This window comes from Schistocerca cancellata, chromosome 11 (assembly GCF_023864275.1).
Source record: "Schistocerca cancellata isolate TAMUIC-IGC-003103 chromosome 11, iqSchCanc2.1, whole genome shotgun sequence".
In the NCBI taxonomy this organism is placed as follows: Eukaryota; Metazoa; Arthropoda; class Insecta; order Orthoptera; family Acrididae; genus Schistocerca; species Schistocerca cancellata.
The window spans coordinates 28616979-28639856 of NC_064636.1; the positions used below are offsets into that span (position 1 = coordinate 28616979).

The 22878-nt window shown below is 39.9% G+C and overlaps 1 protein-coding gene across 2 annotated transcripts in view; it reads left to right on the forward strand.

Annotated features, from left to right (window-relative positions):
* The window catches only part of LOC126108143 (uncharacterized), a 241463-nt gene that overhangs the window by 192985 nt on the left and 25600 nt on the right, over window positions 1-22878 (forward strand). The window contains exon 4 of one of the 2 annotated variants that reach the window (XM_049913389.1): window positions 8149-8303. In XM_049913389.1, the coding sequence (XP_049769346.1) occupies window positions 8149-8303 (155 nt within the window). Of the gene's footprint in view, window positions 1-8148; window positions 10573-22878 lie in introns of those variants that run through there. The other variant, XM_049913388.1, reaches the window with a different exon arrangement.

A 22878-nucleotide genomic window follows, 5' to 3' on the forward strand; every position in this document is an offset into this window, starting at 1 on the left:
ACAGTGCCGTAGACACTGGCGAGCAGATTGATGCCGTATTCCTGGACTTCAGGAAGGCATTTGATACGGTTCCGCACTTGCGTTTAGTGAAAAAAATACGAGCTTACGGAATATCGGACCAGGTTTGTGATTGGATTCAGGATTTCCTAGAAGAAAGAACACAACATGTCATTCTTAACGGTTCAAAATCTGCAGATGTAGAGGTAATTTCGGGAGTACCGCAAGGAAGCGTGATAGGACCTTTATTGTTTACAATATACATAAATGACTTAGTTGACAACATCGGTAGCTCCGTGAGGCTATTTGCAGATGACACGGTTGTCTACAAGAAAGTAGCAACATCAGAAGACTCGTACGTACTCCAGGAAGACCTGCAGAGGATTAATGCATGGTGCGACAGCTGGCAGCTTTCCCTAAACGTAGATAAATGTAATATAATGCGCATACATAGGGGCAGAAATCCATTCCAGTACGATTATGCCATAGGTGGTAAATCATTGGAAGCGGTAACGACCGTAAAATACTTAGGAGTTACTATCCGGAGCGATCTTAAGTGGAATGATCACATAAAACAAATAGTGGGAAAAGCAGGCGCCAAGTTGAGATTCATAGGAAGAATTCTAAGAAAATGTGACTCATCGACGAAAGAAGTAGCTTACAAAACGCTTGTTCGTCCGATTCTTGAATATTGCTCATCAGTATGGGACCCTTACCAGGTTGGATTAATAGAAGAGATAGACATGATCCAGCGAAAAGCAGCGCGATTCGTCATGGGGACATTTAGTCAGCGCGAGAGCGTTACGGAGATGCTGAACAAGCTCCAGTGGCGGACACTTCAAGAAAGGCGTTACGCAATACGGAGAGGTTTACTATCGAAATTACGAGAGAGCACATTCCGGGAAGAGATGGGCAACATATTACTACCGCCCACATATATCTCGCGTAATGATCACAACGAAAAGATCCGAGAAATTAGAGCAAATACGGAGACTTACAAGCAGTCGTTCTTCCCACGCACAATTCGTGAATGGAACAGGGAAGGGGGGATCAGATAGTGGTACAATAAGTACCCTCCGCCACACACCGTAAGGTGGCTCGCGGAGTATAGATGTAGATGTAGATACTGCACATCTTTCTGCACAAGAGTTAAGGAAGTCCGATGCAAATGCAGGTTGGATTTCTGCCGAGTATTAACTGCGTGAAAGCTGCTTATTCTTGGGAATAAGCTGATATCGTTAACAAGAAACGACAGTAAAATATATATTGATTGAGAGGCAATGTCAAAATACACAGAATAGTGAACAGGGTCCAACAAGAGGTTTGCGAACTTACACCACTTATTGTCCGATCTGCCCATTCCTTAGCCAGAAATATCCTTTTAGAATCGGAAGAGTTACCCCAAAATATAATACAATACGACATAAGCGAAAGTAACCAAAGTAGACCAATTTTCATGTCAAACGACCACTCGCTTCAGCTACTGTGAGAATGGTAAAAATGGCAGCATTAAGTCTTCGTACAAGATCCTGAATGTGGCCTTTCCACACTGTTCACTATCTATCTGAACACCTGGAAATTTGAACTGTTGAGTTTAACTAATCATATGCCCTTTCTGTGAAGTTAAAACATCGGGTTTTGTTGAATTGTGTGTTAGAAGCTGTATAACTGAGTCTTACAGTGATTTAGTGTTAGTTCATTTTCCACAAGCCATGAACTTAGGTCATGAACTGAACTATCTGAAACCGACCTAGTGTTGCACACAACGTCCTTCACTACCAAGCTAGTGTCATCATCAAACAGAAATATTTTAGAGTTACCCGTAATACTAGACGGCATATCATTTATATAAGTAAGGAACATCAGTGGCCCCAGCACTGATCCCTGGGGCACCCCCTACTTGACCGTACCCCACTCCCACCCCACATCACAGCCGTTTTCAACACTATGAATAACGACATTTTGCTGTCTGTTGTTAAAGTAAGAAGTGAACCAGTTGTGAGCTACTCTCCATATTCCGTAATGGTCTAACTTCTGGAGCAATATTTTGTGATCGATAAGCGCCTTAGTTAAATCTAAAACTTATGCCTAGCATTCCAAGTCTTTTGTTTAGCCCATACAGTACCTCAGAGAGGAAAGAGACTATAGTATTTTCAGTTGTTGAACGACTTCTAAAGCTGAACTGTACATTTGATAGCATTTGTGAATAATCAAAAAACTTTTTTGTAATTTTGTGTAGTGCTAGTGCTTTAAAATTAACGAATGTTCATATAGTGACATTCTAGCGTAGTGGTTAGCGTATCAGTCTGCTATGCCGAACCTCGTCAGGTGCTTAAAAATATTTTATTTTCAAATGGTTATCGAAATGCCTGTGATCATTATTTTCATTCTGTTAAAAATATATTACTTTTTTAAATCCCTAATCCTTTGCAGGAGACTTTAATCATGGTATTAACTTTTTCATTTGCTCTTATTTTTTCTTCCTGTCTTTGTGTTTTCGTTTGGACTCTTTGTGCATCTGATTTCAATTATTCTTATTTATCCGTCACAATATTTATAATTGTGAAAATGTTGATTTGTTGGTCAAAAAACAAAACGTGAAATAAACTGTTTGTATTGGCTGGCCAATAGCGTTGAATACGTATTTTTCGTTATGCAGAAGTAGTACATTTTTTTGGATGTTAATCTTCATACAGACAATTAAAATACACATTCCTATTGTGCTATGGAAAGAATAATGCAGATGAACATTTAAATGAAAGAAGGGATTATAAATAAATGCGCAAAATGAGGAGTTGATGTAATGAATGCAATAACGTGAACGAAAATATAACATGATCAAATCAAAATTAATAAAAAAAATTAAAATCACATGCGCAAAGATTCCAAATGAAAAAAAAGAATAGGAAGAAAAAATGAAAAAAAGGATAGGAAGAAAAAATGTAAAAGTTAATTCCATGATTGAAATCACGTGACAAAGGTTTAGAAATTTAAAACATTACATTTAAACAAATTAATAGAACAAAAACAATGATCAAAGTCAACTTGATAACTATTTAAAAAAAATTGTAGCACCTGACAAGGTTTGAATGCATGACCTGCCGCATTTCAGGCTCATATGATAACCACTACATGACAATACCGTCTATTTTAAGCTCTAGCACATCATTCAAAATTACTAATTTTCTTTCATCGATTACTCGCAAAGGAATGCCCACCACGATGGATAGCGGCAGGGTGAGATACCTGGGACCCTAAAGTACACAACCATATAGATGGTTTCAAAATCTCGACCCCATTCCTGGGGATCTCTCCTTGTTCGACCAGAAGTGTTTCATTTAAAGTACACTGATTAGTCACTGTAAGAACACTCCCATCAATCAGCACCTGCCATCTTTGCAATTGGAACTGGTGCTTTCTTCTTTAACTCTGGAGTGGTCGAAGTAGATGTCTGCCGTGTGGGGGATATTGGCTTGATTCATAGTAAGGTAAGGCCAAAGAAGTGGGATAAAGAAGTGTTCAGGAGTGAACAAATAAGTTTGAAATTATGTGGGGGTATGAATACTGTGGTAGTGAGTAGCTTAGTAGGCAGTTCATTTGAGAGGAATCAACATCTATAAAAAGATTTATCACAGAAGTTGGAAAGAAAAATATAGATACAGGAAAGGTAACAGCGAAGAAATCGTAGATAACAAAAGAAATACTTAAGCTGATTGATGAAAGAAGGAGTTACAAAAATGTTGAAGTAAATACAAGCAACTTACGAACGAAATAAACAGAGAGTGCAGGTAAACTAAGGCGAAATGGCTGGATGAAAAGTGAAGAATCCAGAATAGAAATAATTGTCGGAAAGACTGACTCAGCGTACAGAAAGTACAGGTAGCCTGTGGTGAAATGAAAAGCAAGGCATGTCCTCCCATGACAAACGTCAATCCTGCACACATAGACATGTGTTGTGCAGTAAATAAGCTCTCTCACTCTTATCTTTAAAACATCGCGTGTTCGAGGTGGCAGCAGGTCGAGTGGTTCCAGAATTTACGTGGAAATTCTCGAATCACTACAGTTGCTACAACTCATATGTTGCCACTCTACGCTTATTGCCCAGTGGTAGCCAACACAGTGCTCTGTGGTCGCTTTCATATAAATTCACACAAGTTTTACTTAAAAGTAGATGGTGACATTACACCTAGAAGAAGACATCGTAGGTACTGCTGCGTCTGCTTAACCACACATCCCGACATATTCTTCAGCACTTGTTCCCAGTGGATCACAAACTCTTTTACGCACACCTGGCTCCATTAAGACTACATTACCCGCTCCTGTAATTACTGAATATTGCCTATGAGTGCAATGCACACCAATTACTTTGAGTGGGTGGTGTGGTTAGCTCATGCAAACCCCAGGAATTTTTTTGTTTAGTTCAGGTATTTCTAACACTGAAGTGCTGCAGGGATATGTATCTTTCAGACTGTGTGTTCTGCACAGTTGAACAGAGTGGTTGTGCTTACGACAGGTAATTCTGTGACCATAGACCAATTTTTCTTTCAGTGGGGACTGAACCCCACCATACTGATTGCTATAACCCTTTAGTGACCAAATTATTTCCGGAAGTTGTAGACTTTTTATGAACACTTTATTGGGCTAAGAAACCGTTCATAAAATCATAGTTTAAATCTTGATAGTGAGAGTTTAGCCTACGAGTATAAAAAAATTAGTGGGAACTATTGTTCCCACCGAACTCTGGAGTAACTTCACTTGCTAATTTAAAAAAAATATATTTCCTTTATTTTTTAGTACAAAAACATGTTAAACATTACGTTTATATTTGTATTAGTTCATTCTGTCCTTTGAGTTCACTAAGGTGATGTACTATGGAACTTAGAGAAGCATGGTGCTACACACAAAGGTACACGGCAATTGCTACACATTATCTTTGTTCTCTTTTCTTTGTTCTTGGTGCTACATTGGCGGCATCTTCTGTTTGTTGTACCTTTTGTAGGGAAATGAGTTCCAACTTTCTTCAAACAAACTTCATCTGGTACTTGAGACACAACTCTTTTTGGTGTTTGAAAATGAACAGGCCTTCCTCTTCTCTTACGACTTGAGAAGTCAGAGATAAGCTGCCTTGCCAAGAACAATCTAAATGTTAGCTGGTCTGCTTCTGTCTTCTGTAGCTTCCAAATAACGTAGGAATTGACAACTGCCAAATCCACAAGAAAGAAAAACAGTTTGTGCCACCACTTCCATGAATGACGGCCTACAGCATACCGTTCACACAGCTGATCACAACTATCCACTCCACTCATTATTTTATTACACTCTGCCACAGCCAATGGGCAGAATACTTCACTTCTGCTTCCACTAACTTACCTTGTAATATTTACGTAATTTTCAGTCAAATCCAGCAAATATACACGAATACTGTCTCCTTCATAAATATAAAAGTAGATAAATACAACACAAGTCACTTCACACGCAAAAGGAAAGCACACTATCCAAAAAACGGTGTAGCGGTCGAAACAGTGGCTAGTTTTCACGTGGGAACTGCGCTTCTGCATTGATTGACTCACAAGGTAGAAATACAACAGCTTTCACCTAACTGTTGACAATCTACACATAGTTAGCACACTCTAACAGAGATGGTAGCACAAGTTAGAAGTGGGAACATGGATTACCACTGAACTTACAGCGAAAACAAATAAGTGGGAACTATAATTCCCACTGGTCACTAAAGGGATAAGTGACCTATACTAGATGAAAGTGTAGAGTCAAACCTTGCTAAAGTACAGAATGAGTACTGCTGCAACAATGATTCAGATCTTGATCTGGGATGCAGCAGGTCATTGTTAACTTCTGTTCAGCTTTTTAACTGTTTTAACCTTGAAATGTTAATAACTATTAAGTTGATTATAAGACTTTATTTTATTTTTGCTCTCTAGTATTGAAATAAAAACTAGATGTATGATGACCCCACCACACCAATAGCGCAACAAAAACTTCACTACACTAGTTATGGGTTAAATGTCACCTTAGCCAGAAATACCACTGGGGTCAGGTCCGGTGAATGTCGAGACCGCACTACAGGACCTCCTCAACCAATGCATTACCAGTGAAACATTGCAGTGTGGTACCAGTACACAGACCATAGAAAATGTGGTGGTGTCTCGTTGTAGGTAAACTAAAGTCGTTCTTTTTCTGTAAGGGTAACATTCTCCAATAGTGCTGGTGATTCATCACACAGAAATCCGTGGTATACGACACATATTTATCTGTTTGGTAAAGTGTGTTGCCTGATGATTCTGTCACTGACAATTCACGCTAGTACATTCATACTGAAGCGATGCTGATCCTTCTCCACCATGACTGCATGAAGATTTGCGTCTGTCCACATTTGCGTATTGTGGTAATTTTCTATGCAATCTCTTGTGAATGCTATGTGCCCCACCAAATACGAGGGTCAGTGAAAAAGTAATGCCTCCTATTTTTTTTTCTACGTTTAATTGTCAGGAAATTTAAATGCAATTACATAGGTTGAAAACCACAACATTGAGGATCATTTTGTCATTTTTCAATGTAATCTCCGCCCATCTCTACAGTTTTGGTCCATCTTTGAACAAGGGCATGTATCCCAGCACGGTAAAAATCACAGCTCTGCTTCCTAAGCCATTGACGCACGGATGTTTTGACGGCCTCCTCATCTTCAAAATGAATCCCATGATGAGCTTCTTTTAGTGGCCCGAACAGATGGAAGTCTGATGGTGCAAGGTCAGGGCTGTATGGGGGATGAGGCAAAACTTCCCATCCAATTTTGACAATCTCGTCAGAGGTGTGACGACTGGTGTGTGGTCTTGCATTGTCATGCAAAAGAAGAACATCTGCCATTGATTTTGTTGGGCGAACTCGCTGAAGACGTGCTTTAAGTTTGTTGAGGGTTGTGACGTATTGAACAGAATTTATTGTGCATCCCTGCTCCAAAAAATCAACCAGAATCACACCCTCTGTATCCCAGAAAACTGTTGCCATAACTTTCCCTGCCGATCGCACAGTTTTGAATTTTTTCTTCCTCGGCGAGCTTGTGTGACGCCACTCCATTGACTGCCTCTTTGATTCGGGTTCAAAAAAATGCACCCATGTTTCGTCCCCGGTCACAATTTTTTTCAGAAACTCATCTCCCTCCAAACGGAAGCGCTGCAAGTGTTGGGAGGCTATTGTTTTCCTTGCCTCTTTATTCTGATCGGTTAACATTCTTGGAACCCACCGTGCACAAACTTTTGAGTACCCCAATTGTTTAATAATCGTGATCACACTGCCTTTACTAAGAGAAATAATGCGACACACTTCATCTGCAGTCACCCGACGGTCACCACGAATGATGTCATCAACTTGCTGAATGTTGTGTGGAGTCACTGCACTCACCGGCCTGCCGCTCCGCTTTTCGTCAGTCAACGGTGTTTGCCCTTCAGCTTCCTTACAACGACGAACCCATCGTCTAACAGTGCTGACATCCACTGTCACAACACCATACACCTTCTTCAGTCTTTCATGAATGTGTATGGGCGTTTCACCTTCTGCATTCAAGAATTCAATCACACAACGCTGTCTCAAACGAACATCGATGTCGGCCATCTTACAAACTTCTGCTGTGCTGCCACCTGTTGACACAGAAAGTTACTACTGCAGTGGATTGCAGAAGAAGGTTTGAGGAATGGCGCCAAATTCAAATTTTTCACTTAACTTAATTTCTTTAAGTAGAAAAAAAATGGGAGGCATTACTTTTTGACCGACCCTCGTACTACACATTACTCATTACAAATACAATAGCGTACATGTGAACAGGTATTATTTACCAGACATATTATTATAGCAATATTTTCTTCTAGTTTTGATCAATATTACCTCTTGTAGGAACGTAACACTTTTTCAAAATACCATATATATTTCGTGGACATTTATTTTTTTGCTTAGTATGAGCTTGCCATCTGAGCCCTTAAAATTCATACAGTCGATTCCTTTTTCTCCAAAGATCTGTTTAAATTTTCCTGTAGCCAACATGGATCTTGTTTCACACAAAAACATCTCTGCTCTGAATTTTGTAGATTTGTATTTTTTACACATGTGACCACAGTGTGATGTGTTGCTCTTGTTGTCCAGGAAACCCGTGCAAGTGAGCTCACGGATCAGTCTGGTGGACCCAGATCCCGCGTCTGACAGCCACAGGCAGCGCCGTGCTGATGTTGACAGCGACTCTGATTCTGTGTCGCTCACACCTGACGATGTGCTGCGCCGCCGACGACGAAACGCCTCCAGTAAGGATGAGCTCTGACCCTGGGCCAAAACACTCAGAGCCCTTGGGCAGACTCCATTCCATTTTAATGAGATGTGGTGGGCTCCTGACTCAAAGGCAACAATTAACTCTCGCAGGGCATTTGGTGTGCAGCTATCAAACACATAATGCAGAGTTCAACATAATTAAAAACAGAATATTTACATACAAGCAGGCAATCTGTAATCAAAGATGTTTAATTGTTTCTACTTCCTATAAAGCAGTAACTAAATACACGTCAAGGACTGAGTCACATGACTCAGTAATGAGAGGATTCATTCGATTCTTCATAGCAGTGTTAAGGATCAATAGTCCTTCATGTTTGCATTTTCAGTCTCTGTAAAGTTCTTGCAGAAAGTCATTTTCCTGCTTAGCCTGCAGTTTTATTTTTGAAATGAACAATTTATTTTGTTATGCAGAAATTACCCAGTTTCTCCCCCCTTGGGCACTATCAACCTACACCAGAATAAAAACTGTTGCTTACAACACATTGTATTTGACACTTAAATGTGTGGAGAAAGAGCAATATGTGATAGAGTTCATAATAAGAGCTATGCACAATCATAGTATGTGTGGGCACAATCATCACAGATAATAAGACCGTAAGTAAAATGAAAAAAAGTGCAACCATTAAGTAGGTTGTGTCACTCTGTGAGCATAAATAACACATAAAAATAAGTTAGCACAACTATGATGATACACTTGTGATACTAAATTGGTCGACACGTATCCTATTTTATTTTAACTCTGCTGATTGGGGGTTTATGGAGTCTCAACATCTAAGGTCATCTTCTACTGTCCATCACAGTATCAGTGTACCCATGTATCTGCATCTACAGTAAATGCTGTGTGCAAGTGTCATAAAGTTTTTGAAATGTGAAGTGGGATGTAGGTACGAGTCTGTATGCACCTAGTGGGTTGTGGGAAACCACCTAAAAGCCATATCCAGGCTGATTGGCACGCTAGCCCTCATCATTAATCTGTGGGCAGATTCGAACCATGGTCGTCACACCTTCCTGTGTCCCAGAAGTGGTCACTTTGAAATATATTGCTATCTAGGGTGGTTATTTCATTTTAAGATGTTGATCGTTTTACGTGTGTCTTCACTCTAATATTTACACTTATGTATCTTAATATGTTTATATATTCTGTTCAACGAGCAAACCCATATTATGGTTGACCTTTTAACAATGTACATATAGTCTTCAAACGTAGGACAGTTGTGCCCATACTTACAGTCATGTAAAACTGATATTAGGGCGCAGTCACCTGTTGCTTGTCTGCCATATTCATTTTTTCATCATCTCGTCAGTAGCAAACCAGTAAGCAGAAATATTTTGTTGCTTGATAATGCGCAAGGGGATGAAATTAGCAATCCTCAGGCACTGAAATAAAGTCTTTATTTCAAAATAAAATGTTACATATCAAAATGATTGCCTTTAATAAACGTTATTAAGGAACAAGATATTTCACTTATTGCTTTTTTGTTGTGACCACTTCAGTAGAACTTCTAACCTTATGTCAGATCTGTATCAAAAATCTGAAATACTATAGTTGAAGTTTGATCTTCATCTGTCTTCCATTTTAAACTATGAACATTGATCAGAATAGTTCTTATTATTATGATTACAAGGAAGAGTAAGGCCTTCCCTATAAAAAATTTAGGGAAAATTAAATAATTAAAAAATCATGAAATTATATTTCAGTAGCTCAATAAACTGTATTAGTTTCATTTCTATACAGATTGTAAGTAGTCACTTAGAGCTAAAGAAAGAATGGAAGTGACTCTCTGTGCCATCATCAAAACACTCATTTCATATTTCCCACAAAAGTTTTCTTACTTTTCACCATGCAGCAGTGTGAGACAGAAACCGGCAGCATAGATTTATTGCATATGGCAACTGGCTGCATCACATATTTCCATTGTGTTATTCATAGTAAAACATGACTATCATGAGTGAGAATTCTTCAGGAAACATAAATTAACAAGGTTATATGAAAAATCTCTGTTGTAAGTACTTCCTTATTTTGAAATGACAAATGATCATTGACTCACTTTAGTTAAGTGCTTAGCTTTGATTATCAGCATTGAAGGCCAACTGCATATGTGAGTATTAACAAAGGGAAATTAGCCATGTAAGAAGTATTACAAAACATTACTTTACTGGCTCATCCTTAAATTTAGTCATATTGACAGAAATTGTTTGTACTCAGGGTGAGACACAATAATAAATATAAATACTTAAAGTAAATGTAATGGTTTTCAAAAGAGAGTATGCTCATTTCACATTTCAAATTAGTAATCCTGCCTATTATGAAACAGCCATACTCATTTTTGGAATGTAATTCCTCAATTGTAGATCAGTGAGAGTTTTAATGTATCACTTAACATGGACATGTCAGAATACATCTGCAGTACATAAACGTTAAATACTATTTTACCTTCAACAGAATTACCAAAGGAAAATTATTGAGGAGTTGATCCTTGTAATTTGTTATTTTTTGCCTCAGTTGCTGTTCCTAGAAATACCACACTCATTTAAAGTTATCTAAGAAACAAATAGTTAATTTTATCATTTCTGAGTCTCTTACTTGTTGAAAATTAAATTTTCACAGATATAACATAGTGTAATGTACTCGAAATACTTTTTTACATAGATTTCATACACCTCCACAAAAGAATAAACATGAAACTTAGTTTTTTTCTGACTTATGTTTAACAATCTATTGAGTGGGCTTTAGATGTAATGCTTCTCTGGGTTACAATAGCTGTTGATGAGGAGTTGGTATTTTGTTTAAGGTACCATTTCAATACTTAGATGATCTACGAAAACTGGGAGATCTAATCAGATTGCTCAAAAGCATTTACAGTAAAAACATGTTAACTACCTCATACATCATGATTGCAAAGCTCTAGAAAATAGTTTCAACAATCGAAGTTGCACACAATCAAACTGTTATGACTATTAAAGTGAAATTTAATGTAGTATTTATGCTAATACATGTGCAGAGTTCTGCATATAACGCTTGGTAGCACTAAAAGAAATAAGAAAGAGTTGCTTAGTTCTTAGGTACCATCATAATAAAGTTTTTGTCACTGTTCACTTTGATTGCAACACTGTCACTGTTTTCAGTGTTGCCTCCATAACACACTGTTAATCAAAAACAATCAGGTAATATTTTCCTTATATTGATGATACATAAACACTCTAGGAAAATGAATTAATGTCTGATTCAGTTTCCTATTACTCTGAAAATTTGTTGTGTTATTTGCATGACTTCCTTTAGTTTTAGCCAGGACCCTTCCTTTGACTTAACTACACAAACAGTAAACATTATCTTTAGCTATTAATGGGTCTTATCATATTTAATATAATTTGAAGTCTAATTTCACTTACCTTAACAGAATGACATACACATACTGTTCCTAACAAGAATCAGTTGTGTGTTGCTACATGTGATACTCTTCTGCGATTTCTGTTATTGGCAAAACAGCCCATTATCTATTGTCTGACTGTAGTTAAATGGTCTGTCAGAGTGTTCAGTCCATATTGAAGAACATATTGAGTCACATAGTGCACAAACGCATGCACGTGCCACGCACGTGAACACAAGCACACGCGCCCAGACACACACACACACACACACACACACACACACACACACACACACACACACACACACACACTTTTTTCCCTGTTGGATGGTGATTTGTGTTACATTTATATGTAAGCTAAACAATGAAGTCATTAGTTACAATAAAACAAAATATTTTAAAATTGACATGATTGCTTTAATATTCCAAGGGGCATAAAAGTAAGAGGAGATATGATACAAACAATTGAATATGCAGATGAACAAGCAGTGTTGTGAGAACCAGGGAAGAAATATAATTTATAATGGAAGATATCGTAAAAATTGGAAAGATTATGGAACAATGATAATGTAGGAAAAACCAAAGTAATAACAATCAGTGAACTTAAAGATACTGTTAAAATAACGTTTGGAAGGAAGACCTTAGAAAAAAGTAAGAACTTTCAGATACTATGTAAGTTTGGTGGCATAAAATTGAAGCTAGTTGGAGAAAATAGGAGGCAGATAATTTATGGATAAAAGATATTTTGAAGCAGTGAAACGTATTTTGACTGACAAAAGAACAGGTAGAGATAAGACAAACACATGCAAAGGTGTAGTGTTATATGGGAGTGACTCGTGGACAATTGAAGATAAAGTGGAAAATTATTTGGACAGTTTTGGAGTGGATAAAAATGGAATCAAAATGAAATGGACAGACAGAATGATGTGTGGACAAATAGTTCTAAGAATAAAAAAAGGAACATAAGGGATGGAAATGACAGAATGAGGAAAACATGTTGACTGGACATATGAATATTGGAATTACAAAGCAATTACCTATAGTGAAAACTCATCAAAAGAAAGATTGCTCAGAAATCTTGGAATCTGAGAATGGACAAAGTTAGCAATAGAGGCACAAGGCAGTGGAAAGTGCAAAGCATCCAGTCCATAGATTTAAAAAAAACCTTTTCATGCTCTTATATTTTCCTTTATCCTGTCTTTCATTTCGCATCTATGTGAGGCATACTGCTCTGATTGTATGTCAAAATGCACATAATTTAACTGAAAGGATTTACTAGTATCTTATCTCATCTGTAATTACAGTGTAATTACTCTTGTAGTACTAAAATTTAAATATGCTCACATAATGGAATTTGCCAATAATTTATTCGCATTTATCATACAGGCCATAAAAATAAACATGTACATCCATAAATAATGAGATCATTAAGTAGATTAGATACTGATGAATGATACTATCTCAACTGACAGGTAAGTGAAGTTAGTAATTATTCATTGTGGTATCTACATATTTATTACTAAATTATGAAAATTGTTATGTGGTATACTGGATATTAAGTGCAGTATCATATAGTGTAATGTAAGTTACAGACCAGTATAACGTACAAGTAATGCAAAATAGCTGTCTTTGAAATAGCTTTGAAATAGCTGAAACTTTTAGCTTCTGACAATCTGGTATGAACATTTGTGAATTTAGCGAGAACTTTGTCATGAATACTTATTTGCTTTTAAAATTTTGTAAGTTTGTTCCATAGTCTACATTTCTGATGCATGAAGTAAATGACCACAAGAAATATCAATAAACAGTATGAGAGGTGTTTCCCTAAGCCATAAAATTTATACATCATTTATGTGATGCATACAGTGAAATAAAATGATCAGAAATGTGTTTTTTCAGAGTCCAAACTCTAACAAAGTCACTGGCAAATTTGGTATCACTTTATATACCTGATGTTAAGATAGGCTCCAAAACTATTAATGTTTAATTAATGTAATTTTATATCCATGTGAGGCAGAGATTTGATTATGGATTTCAAATAGCGTTGATTACTTATGGTTTGTACATCAAAATTTCTTCAGAGACGTGACAACCATTTGATGAAACAGATCTTATAATGTTTGCTAAAACTTATAGAATGCCAAACTTTTAGCGTAAGAGGAACGTTATGTTGCTTATAATTGTTTCAGAATTATATGTTACAGCATTAATTGTTAGACAATGAAGCACAGATGTTACTAGTGTTGGATAAAAATCAATGGCAACACTAAAGTAACATGAAGGATGTGCATCCAATGGTATGTGTGCTGTATGTAGCTGGTGACAAAGTCAGTTGAGGTAGTACAGTGAGCAGCAATGGCTTTGAGTCAGTGTTAATGTGTACTGAAAGTACAGAAGGCCAGAACAAGTACCCTAAGAGCATATTTAGGAAACATGAAAAACGTGTAGATCAAGACTGAAGTGGCAGATGATCTGTGTGCACAATGGTGTTTCCAGGGACAGTATGAGGCATTTGGTAATTCAACATTGCCATTGTATATAGTGGTGAAATGGGTGCAAATGTTTTGGGATAGGAGTGATGTCATTCAAGATTGGCCCAGTTAATGGAAATGCTCTGGTTCTCCTCGCCCACAGAACATGTGCCATGAATCAGCTGATCACAAAGTGATGGTTATTTTCCCATATCATTCTCATGGGTTAATCCTGCACAGGGTTAGACAGTCACTGCATCCTGCTACCACTCTTTCTTGTGACATCATCTTTGTCTTAAACTGACATATTGAACCCTGTGCAGGAGCTCTTGAAGGAAGTCAATCACAATATGTGCATGATGGGGACGCGAATTGTCATCCATGAAGACCAGTGCCTCGCCAATATACTGCCCATATGGTTTCACTATCGGTCGGAGGTTGGCATTCGTGTAATTTACTGCTGTTATGGCACCTTCCATGACCACCAGCAGTGTACGTCGGCCCCACATAATGCCACCCCAAAACAGCAGGGAACCTCCACCTTGCTGTACTCGCAGGACAGTGTGTCTTAGGCATTCAGCCTGACCGGGTTGCCTCCAAACATGTCTCTGACAATTGTCTGGTTGAAGGCATATGTGACACTCATCAGTGAAGAGAACATGATGCCAATCCTGAGCAGTCATTTGGCATGTTGTTGGGCCCATCTGTACCATGCAGCATGGTGTTGCGGTTGCAAAGATGGACCTTGCCATGGCCGTCGGGAGTGGAGTTGCGCATCGTGCAGCCTATTGCGCACAGTTTGAGTCGTAACAGGACGTCCTGTGGCTGCATGAAAAGCATTATTCAACATGGTGTCGTTGCTATCACGGTTAGTCCGAGCCATAACCCATAGGTAGCCGTCATCCACAGCAGTAGTAGCCCTTGGGTGGCCCGAGTAAGGCATGTCGTCGACAGTTACTACCTCTCTGTATCTTCTCCATGTCTGAACAACATTGTTTTGGTCCACTCCGAGATGCCTGGACACTTCCTTTGTTGAGAGCCCTTCCTGGCACAAAGTAACAATGCGGATGCAATCGAACCGTGGGTTTGACCGTCTAGGCATGGTGAAACTACAGGCAACATGAGCCATGTACCTCCTTCCTGGTGGAATGACTAGAACTGGTCGGCTGTCGGGCCCCATCAGTCTAATAGACGCTGGTCTCTGAACAGTCAAAGAGGCTGTGTGATACAATATCCACAGTGTACATCTCGCTTCAGGAGTTCTCTTAACAGGGGTGATGCAAAACTTTTTTTGATGTGTGTATTTGCATAGCAGACCATTATTTGATGTATCCCAGCGCCACCGGCGGACATCTGCATGGAGTTTGTTGTTGGTGGTGAACATCTTACCCCACATAAATTCTTTCATTGGGTCAATAGGGTATAGTCGCTAGAGATCAGATCCGGTGAACATGGAGGATGTGGCATCACAGTAAACCCTTTCCATTCATGGTAGCAATGTTCTGGCAATTGCATTGTGGCTGCACATTGTCATGTTGGAGCAGAACACCATGGCCACATTGTCTGTGGTGACATTGTTGAGTGTGTTTTTGGAGTTCGTGCAGTAAACTGCAATCCTGATCAATGTTGAAGGTCGTATTAGGAGGGAGCAAGATTGCCAGCAGTATCCCTTCCTGATCACAGAACATTGCTGCCATTTGTTTCTGCATTACTCGCCCCAGTCATGGCTCCCTGAGGCAAGGGCTCCCAGTATGATTCCACTCCATAGATTTGCGTTTTCTTTTTGGAGTCTCATGGAAGAGCCATAACTCATTGACAGTGAACAGTCACCTAAAGAAATCGAGTGGATCTATGCTGTACTGTTGCACCAACCTTTGGCATACCTCCACAAATTTCTGTTTCTGTGCATTGGTGAGAAAATGGGGCATCCATTGTGCACACATCTTGAAATCCTCGGGGGATGATGGTATGGGGTTCCCCATAATAGAGCAGTTGTCTTCTCCAGTTCAATAAACACGATTCGCCTGTGCTCCATTATCAGTTCATTGACACAGGGCATTCTTTGGTTGGTGTGGCTGGTGGTTGGCTGGATGCGCAGTGCTTTATGTTTTCCAGCACAGCCTGTGCTGTCTCTGTACTCTGACAACCAAAACATGGATCTGTGACCTCGTGCAGATACCCCACATGTGACTACTGAGTTCTTGTGTATGTCTAAAGCAGTCACTTCGTTCCTTCAAGAAACTACACTGTCCACTGTTGCCCATGCTTGTCTGCTGCAATATTGCCTTATCGATGTCCACCAGCATACTTACAAGTGGAAAAAATGCTGCTGCAATATACCAATATATCACCATATGATGGTGGTAGACAGTACTAAGTCTGTCTTCATGCATAAATCGATACACATTTCAAACTGCTACTTTGAAGGCGTTATATGAGGAGTGCCAATCAATACTGAATGAACTAAATGTACTAACAAGGCTACGGAAGGCTGTCAAGTCAATGAGTCATGGGAAATTGTTCAACAATGGGTTTATGCTCCATGGCAATGGCCCAGCAGATTCTGTATATTTCACACATGTTGCTTCTTTGGGCCATCAGATTTTGTCTCAATCCTTGTATTCTACTGTGGTGCCCACTGACTTTTTACTTTTTTGTTATATGAAGAAACAGTTGTGTGGAGGCATTTCCAAAATGATGATGAACTGATTTTCAAAGTGAAACGGTTCCTGAACAGCCAAAATGCAGACTTGTACAACCAAGGTCTCCGCCAAGTCATTCAGCGAACAGAAAACTGTGTTATATTGAAGTTTGAATACATAGAAAAGGACCTACAACACCATCTAGTTCATTTTTTTGGGATAATAATTAGGGCAAATCGACAGCTGTACTGACATAAACAGTGTTGACGTCCATGAGTGGTTAAAAGCTAAAATGCCTTTCTCTTCTACTATAACAATTTTAACAGACATACTGTGTTCATGTCACGAGGCTCCAGTCAGAGCCCAAACATCACTTTTAAAATTTAAGTTATGCAGTCGGTAATGTAAGTATAACTTGCCCATATTCTTTAGACTAAGATTGGTTTGTAAAAATTCTTATATGTAATTCTTATATACAGGGTGTTACAAAAAGGTACGGCCAAAGTTTCAGGAAACATTCCTCACACACAAAAAAAGAAAATATGTTATGTGGACATGTGTCCGGAAACGCTTACTTTCCATATTAGAGCTCATTTTATTACTTCTCTTCAAATCACATTAATCGGGGAATGGAAACACACAGCAACAGAACGTAGCAGCGTGAGTTCAAACATTTTGTTACAGGAAATGTTCAAAATGTCTTCCGTTAGCGAGGATACATGCATCCACCCTCCGTCGCATAGAATCCCTGATGCGCTGTTGCAGCCCTGGAGAATGGAGTATTGTATCACAGCCGTCCACAATATGAGCACGAAGAGTCTCTACATTTGCTACCGGAGTTGCGTAGCCAAGAGCTTTCAAATGCCCCCATAAATGAAAGTCAAGAGGGTTGAGGTCAGGAGAGCGCGGAGGCCATGGAATTGGTCCGCTTCTACCAATCCATCGGTCACCGAATCTGTTGTTGAGAAGCGTACGAACACTTCGACTGAAATGTGCAGGAGCTCCATCGTGCATGAACCACATGTTGTGTCGTACTTGTAATGGCACATTTTCCAGCAGCGCAGGTAGAGTATCCCGTATGAAATCATGATAACGTGCTCCATTGAGCGTAGGTGGAAGAACATGGGGCCCAATCAAGACATCAGCAACAATGCCTGCCCAAACGTTCACAGAAAATCTGTGTAGATGACGTGATTGCACAGCGTGCGGATTCTCGTCAGCCCACACATGTTGATTGTGAAAATTTACAATTTGATCACGTTACTGACGAAACTAAAATGAGCTCTAACATAGAAATTAAGCATTTCTGGACACATGTCCACATAACATCTTTTCTTTATTTGTGTGTGAGAAATGTTTCCTGAAAGTTTGGCCGTACCTTTTTGTAACACCCTGTATAATTACAGAAAAACTGGAGGATAGGATTTATGACGAGTTTTTTTTTTTTTTTTTTAGGAGTAGGGCGCTCGTTATTTGCATTTTTCTACTCAGTACACACAAAAAAGATTCTCATGGCTGTATGAAGGGTCTTATTATTATATTATGATTATAGAATAGTAGGATGATAAATACAAACTGGCAGGGCAAATGGACGTTAGAAGACTTAAGAAAAGATGGACAGACAATTTGTGAAGATGTAAGTAGGCTCAGTGCCTAATCCATGAAGTGTAAGATAAGAAGAATGCCGACAAGAAGGACTATATTTTGTGTCAAAGGAAAGCATCAGTAGTCATCATAGCTCCTATTTCAGCTGTTGATGTCCATATAAATCTTCTGTTGTACAAAAAAGGAAAATCCTTTTTTATGTGTAGCCCCCTTGCGTTACAAAACCACACTATTTTTACTACTGTACCTTTTTCATTCTTGTTTACTTTCCACTTCTCAAAAAAAGTTTTTCCAATACGTCAACATGTCACCCAGAAACATTGTATTAGTGTTTTATTTTGAAAGGTTATTTTGTATAATAACAGCACTTTCTGTGAACAATTTTTTTCATTTATGAACTGCAGGAAATAAATTACCAGACTCACTGTACGATTTATGAAAAGTGAACATAGTAAGGTAGTAGGTTTCACACATAGATAGAATACTATAGAGAGGCAGCACAGGTTTCACAAATACACTCCTGGAAATGGAAAAAAGAACACATTGACACCGGTGTGTCAGACCCACCATACTTGCTCCGGACACTGCGAGAGGGCTGTACAAGCAAAGATCACACGCACGGCACAGCGGACACACCAGGAACCGCGGTGTTGGCCGTCGAATGGCGCTAGCTGCGCAGCATTTGTGCATCGCCGCCGTCAGTGTCAGCCAGTTTGCCGTGGCATACGGAGCTCCATCGCAGTCTTTAACACTGGTAGCATGCGGCGACAGCGTGGACGTGAACCGTATGTGCAGTTGACGGACTTTGAGCGAGGGCGTATAGTGGGCATGCGGGAGGCCGGGTGGACGTACCGCCGAATTGCTCAACACGTGGGGCGTGAGGTCTCCACAGTACATCGATGTTGTCGCCAGTGGTCGGTGGAAGGTGCACGTGCCCGTCGACCTGGGACCGGACCGCAGCGACGCACGGATGACGCCAAGACCGTAGGATCCTACGCAGTGCCGTAGGGGACCGCACCGCCACTTCCCAGCAAATTAGGGACACTGTTGCTCCTGGGGTATCGGCGAGGACCATTCGCAACCGTCTCCATGAAGCTGGGCTACGGTCCCGCACACCATTAGGCCGTCTTCCGCTCACGTCCCAACATCGTGCAGCCCGCCTCCAGTGGTGTCGCGACAGGCGTGAATGGAGGGACGCGATGAGAGTTGCTTCTGCCTTGGTGCCAGTGATGGTCGTATGCGTGTTTGGCGCCGTGCAGGTGAGCGCCACAATCAGGACTGCATACGACCGAGGCACACAGGGCCAACACCCGGCATCATGGTGTGGGGAGCGATCTCCTACACTGGCCGTACACCACTGGTGATCGTCAAGGGGACACTGAATAGTGCACGGTACATCCAAACCGTCATCGATCCCATCGTTCTACCATTCCTAGACCGGCAAGGGGACTTGCTGTTCCAACAGGACAATGCACGTCCGCATGTATCCCGTGCCACCCAACGTGCTCTAGAAGGTGTAAGTCAACTACCCTGGCCAGCAAGATCTCCGGATCTGTCCCCCATTGAGCATGTTTGGGACTGGATGAAGCGTCGTCTCACGCGGTCTGCACGTCCAGCACGAACGCTGGTCCAACTGAGGCGCCAGGTGGAAATGGCATGGCAAGCCGCTCCACAGGACTACATCCAGCATCTCTACGATCGTCTCCATGGGAGAATAGCAGCCTGCATTGCTGCGAAAGGTGGATATACACTGTACTAGTGCCGACATTTTGCATGCTCTGTTGCCTGTGTCTATGTGCCTGTGGTTCTGTCAGTGTGATCATGTGATGTATCTGACCCCAGGAATGTGTCAATAAAGTTTCCCCTTCCTGGGACAATGAATTCCCGGTGTTCTTATTTCAATTTCCAGGAGTGTAGATAGAATACTATAGAGAGGCAGCACAATGACCAGAGTGAAGCAAACTGAACAAACATTGCTTTTCCAGAAGTAAAAAAAGGAGGGTGGGCATGATGTCAGACAGAGAAAGATAATGTGTCTAACAACTAAGGGATAACGTTCAGCTATAAATATTTAGCTATTATCGCCAGAGAGGATTTTACTTATAACACTTGATATACATGATATTTCTGCAGTTACTGTATCAAATACATACAAGTACTTCTGTACCAAACGATATAGGACCAGTCTTCATGTGGTTTAATACACCTTCAGCATACTTAGACATGCAATACAGAAAAATTAAAAAATCAGTTGCAGATATGTGTCACCCACAAGTTCAGGAGAAGAGAGTTAAGAGAAGGTTCTCTTAAAAGTTTGCTTCTGTATAAACAGTATTTGAAATTTTTATTTGAAGCAAGTGAAATAAACTGAATGTTACATGGATCAAATATGTTAACTCCAACCCAGGGATCAGCTACATCATGACACAACCCATCCAGCCAATATAATATACAACCAAGTTGCTGGATGATCGTGAGTTTGTGAAACTAATACTTGAGCCAGAGCCTTGCTAAACTAACGTCCTAATGAACTGGTTAACCACCTGCTGATTAGATGGATCCAAACTTCGCAAAATGACCACTCGTGTATAAAAGCATACCAAGATTGTTTGTTAGAGTAGTTTGCACTTTTTACTTTGCATACTAAGGATTCATGCTGTAATGAAAGGTTATAATCTAAGACAAGTATCTGTCTGTAAACATATTATTTAATGGGAAAGCACACTGCACATAAAAATTCCAGAAAGTAACATAAGCAATTAATGGAGTAACACCTACTGCAACTGTCAAAAACTAAATCATTTATTTTATAAAACGCCTTCCTTCGAGCAAATTTGTTTTCAGTCAGAACAATAACTTACACTATTATCCTACAGACATTTCAAAAATGTTTACAGAGTGTGATGCAAGCCATTGTCACAATTCTCCACCATCAAAAACTTCTTGGAATATCATATGGGCTAAGTTATATGCTGTGGAAACCTTGGGTGAAACAAGCCTTAATTCACATGTAAACAAATACATCAATGCACACAAAACAAATCACAGTTACAGAATACATCTAAATATATCCACTTCAGTCTTTTATTGAGATACACTGCTTGAAAGTTTCTAAGAAACAACTGACACTTGCTAAGGAACAACTACGAATTGCCATGGAAGAACTGACAATTTCTACAGAATGCCCAACCAATTATAGTACAAGGAAATGTAGAGGGCAGGGAGCGGTAATTGCAGTGAAACACGTGTATGAATGCTCTGTGTGCATTCAACAATTCATTCAGTATAATTTTCGACAAATGTGGTTGTGGAACTGATTAATGCTACATTCCTTGTGGTACAGTAACATGTCTCCAACATATCATTTGAGTGCTTATGACTGGACAAGCAATTGGTTGGCTCGATGTTGGTCACAGTGTCCCTACTATGGCCACAATAATGCTGAAGGTGGAAATGCTATGTGAAAAGAAGCCAGTGGTTGTAGATGGACCACCACACAGCAAGAGGATCAATACATAGCCCTACTGGTGAAGAGGAAAAGACACCTCACTCCTATTCAGATCACTGCAGGCCTTGTAGCTGCAACCCGAACACTTATCTCCACCAGAAACAGAAATCTGGCTGGTTTGTATGCTTGGGAGCGTGTTAAATGCATCCCACTTCAAGCACCCCAACGTCATGAAAGAGTTCTTTGGTGCAGGAAGCAAGATGGTTGGAGTCAGCAACAGTGGTCCAGAGTGATGTTGAATCTTGTTTCTCTATGGCAAGTGATTCTGGTCACCAGTCAGTGTGGAGAGAGAGAGGAACACATTATATGCCACAGAATGTTAATGAACATCATTGGTATGGCCAAGGCGTTATGCTATGGGCAGGCTTTATCCACAATGGCCAAACACTGCAGTCTGTCTTTGCCTGAGATACTGTTACAGCACTGCAGTATTGCAGGGAGATTATTCTGGTCCATGTCTGAGTGTTTAAGGGTGCTGCAGGATTAAAATTCCCGTTTATGGAGGAAAATACCCACACAGGAGTGCTGAGGTGTCAGACACACTGGAAAGTGAAGGTATTGAAGGTATGGAATGGCCTCCACACTCCCAGGACCTATACACTACACATGATACCTGGGATGCTCTTGGCAGACGTGTTTTTCAATGAACGCCCCTCCCTGAATTGTGCAAGAGCTGAAAACCGTCTTCAGACAGGAGTGGGACTACATCTCCCAAGGACTCCTCAACAGTTCGGTAGCCAGCATGAATAACAGTTGCAAAATATGGGTTAGTGCCCGATGAGGGGATGTTACTTACAGAAAGTCCTATATTGATGTGTATGTTGGAAGTCTGACCTGTGTCAGAGATAAACGTATGAATGTGATCCTGCTTTCCCTTGCGATGAAATCTGTACCATTTTTAGTTATATCACTACAACTCTGTTATGTATGTATTGTGCTTGATGTTGTCCATCATT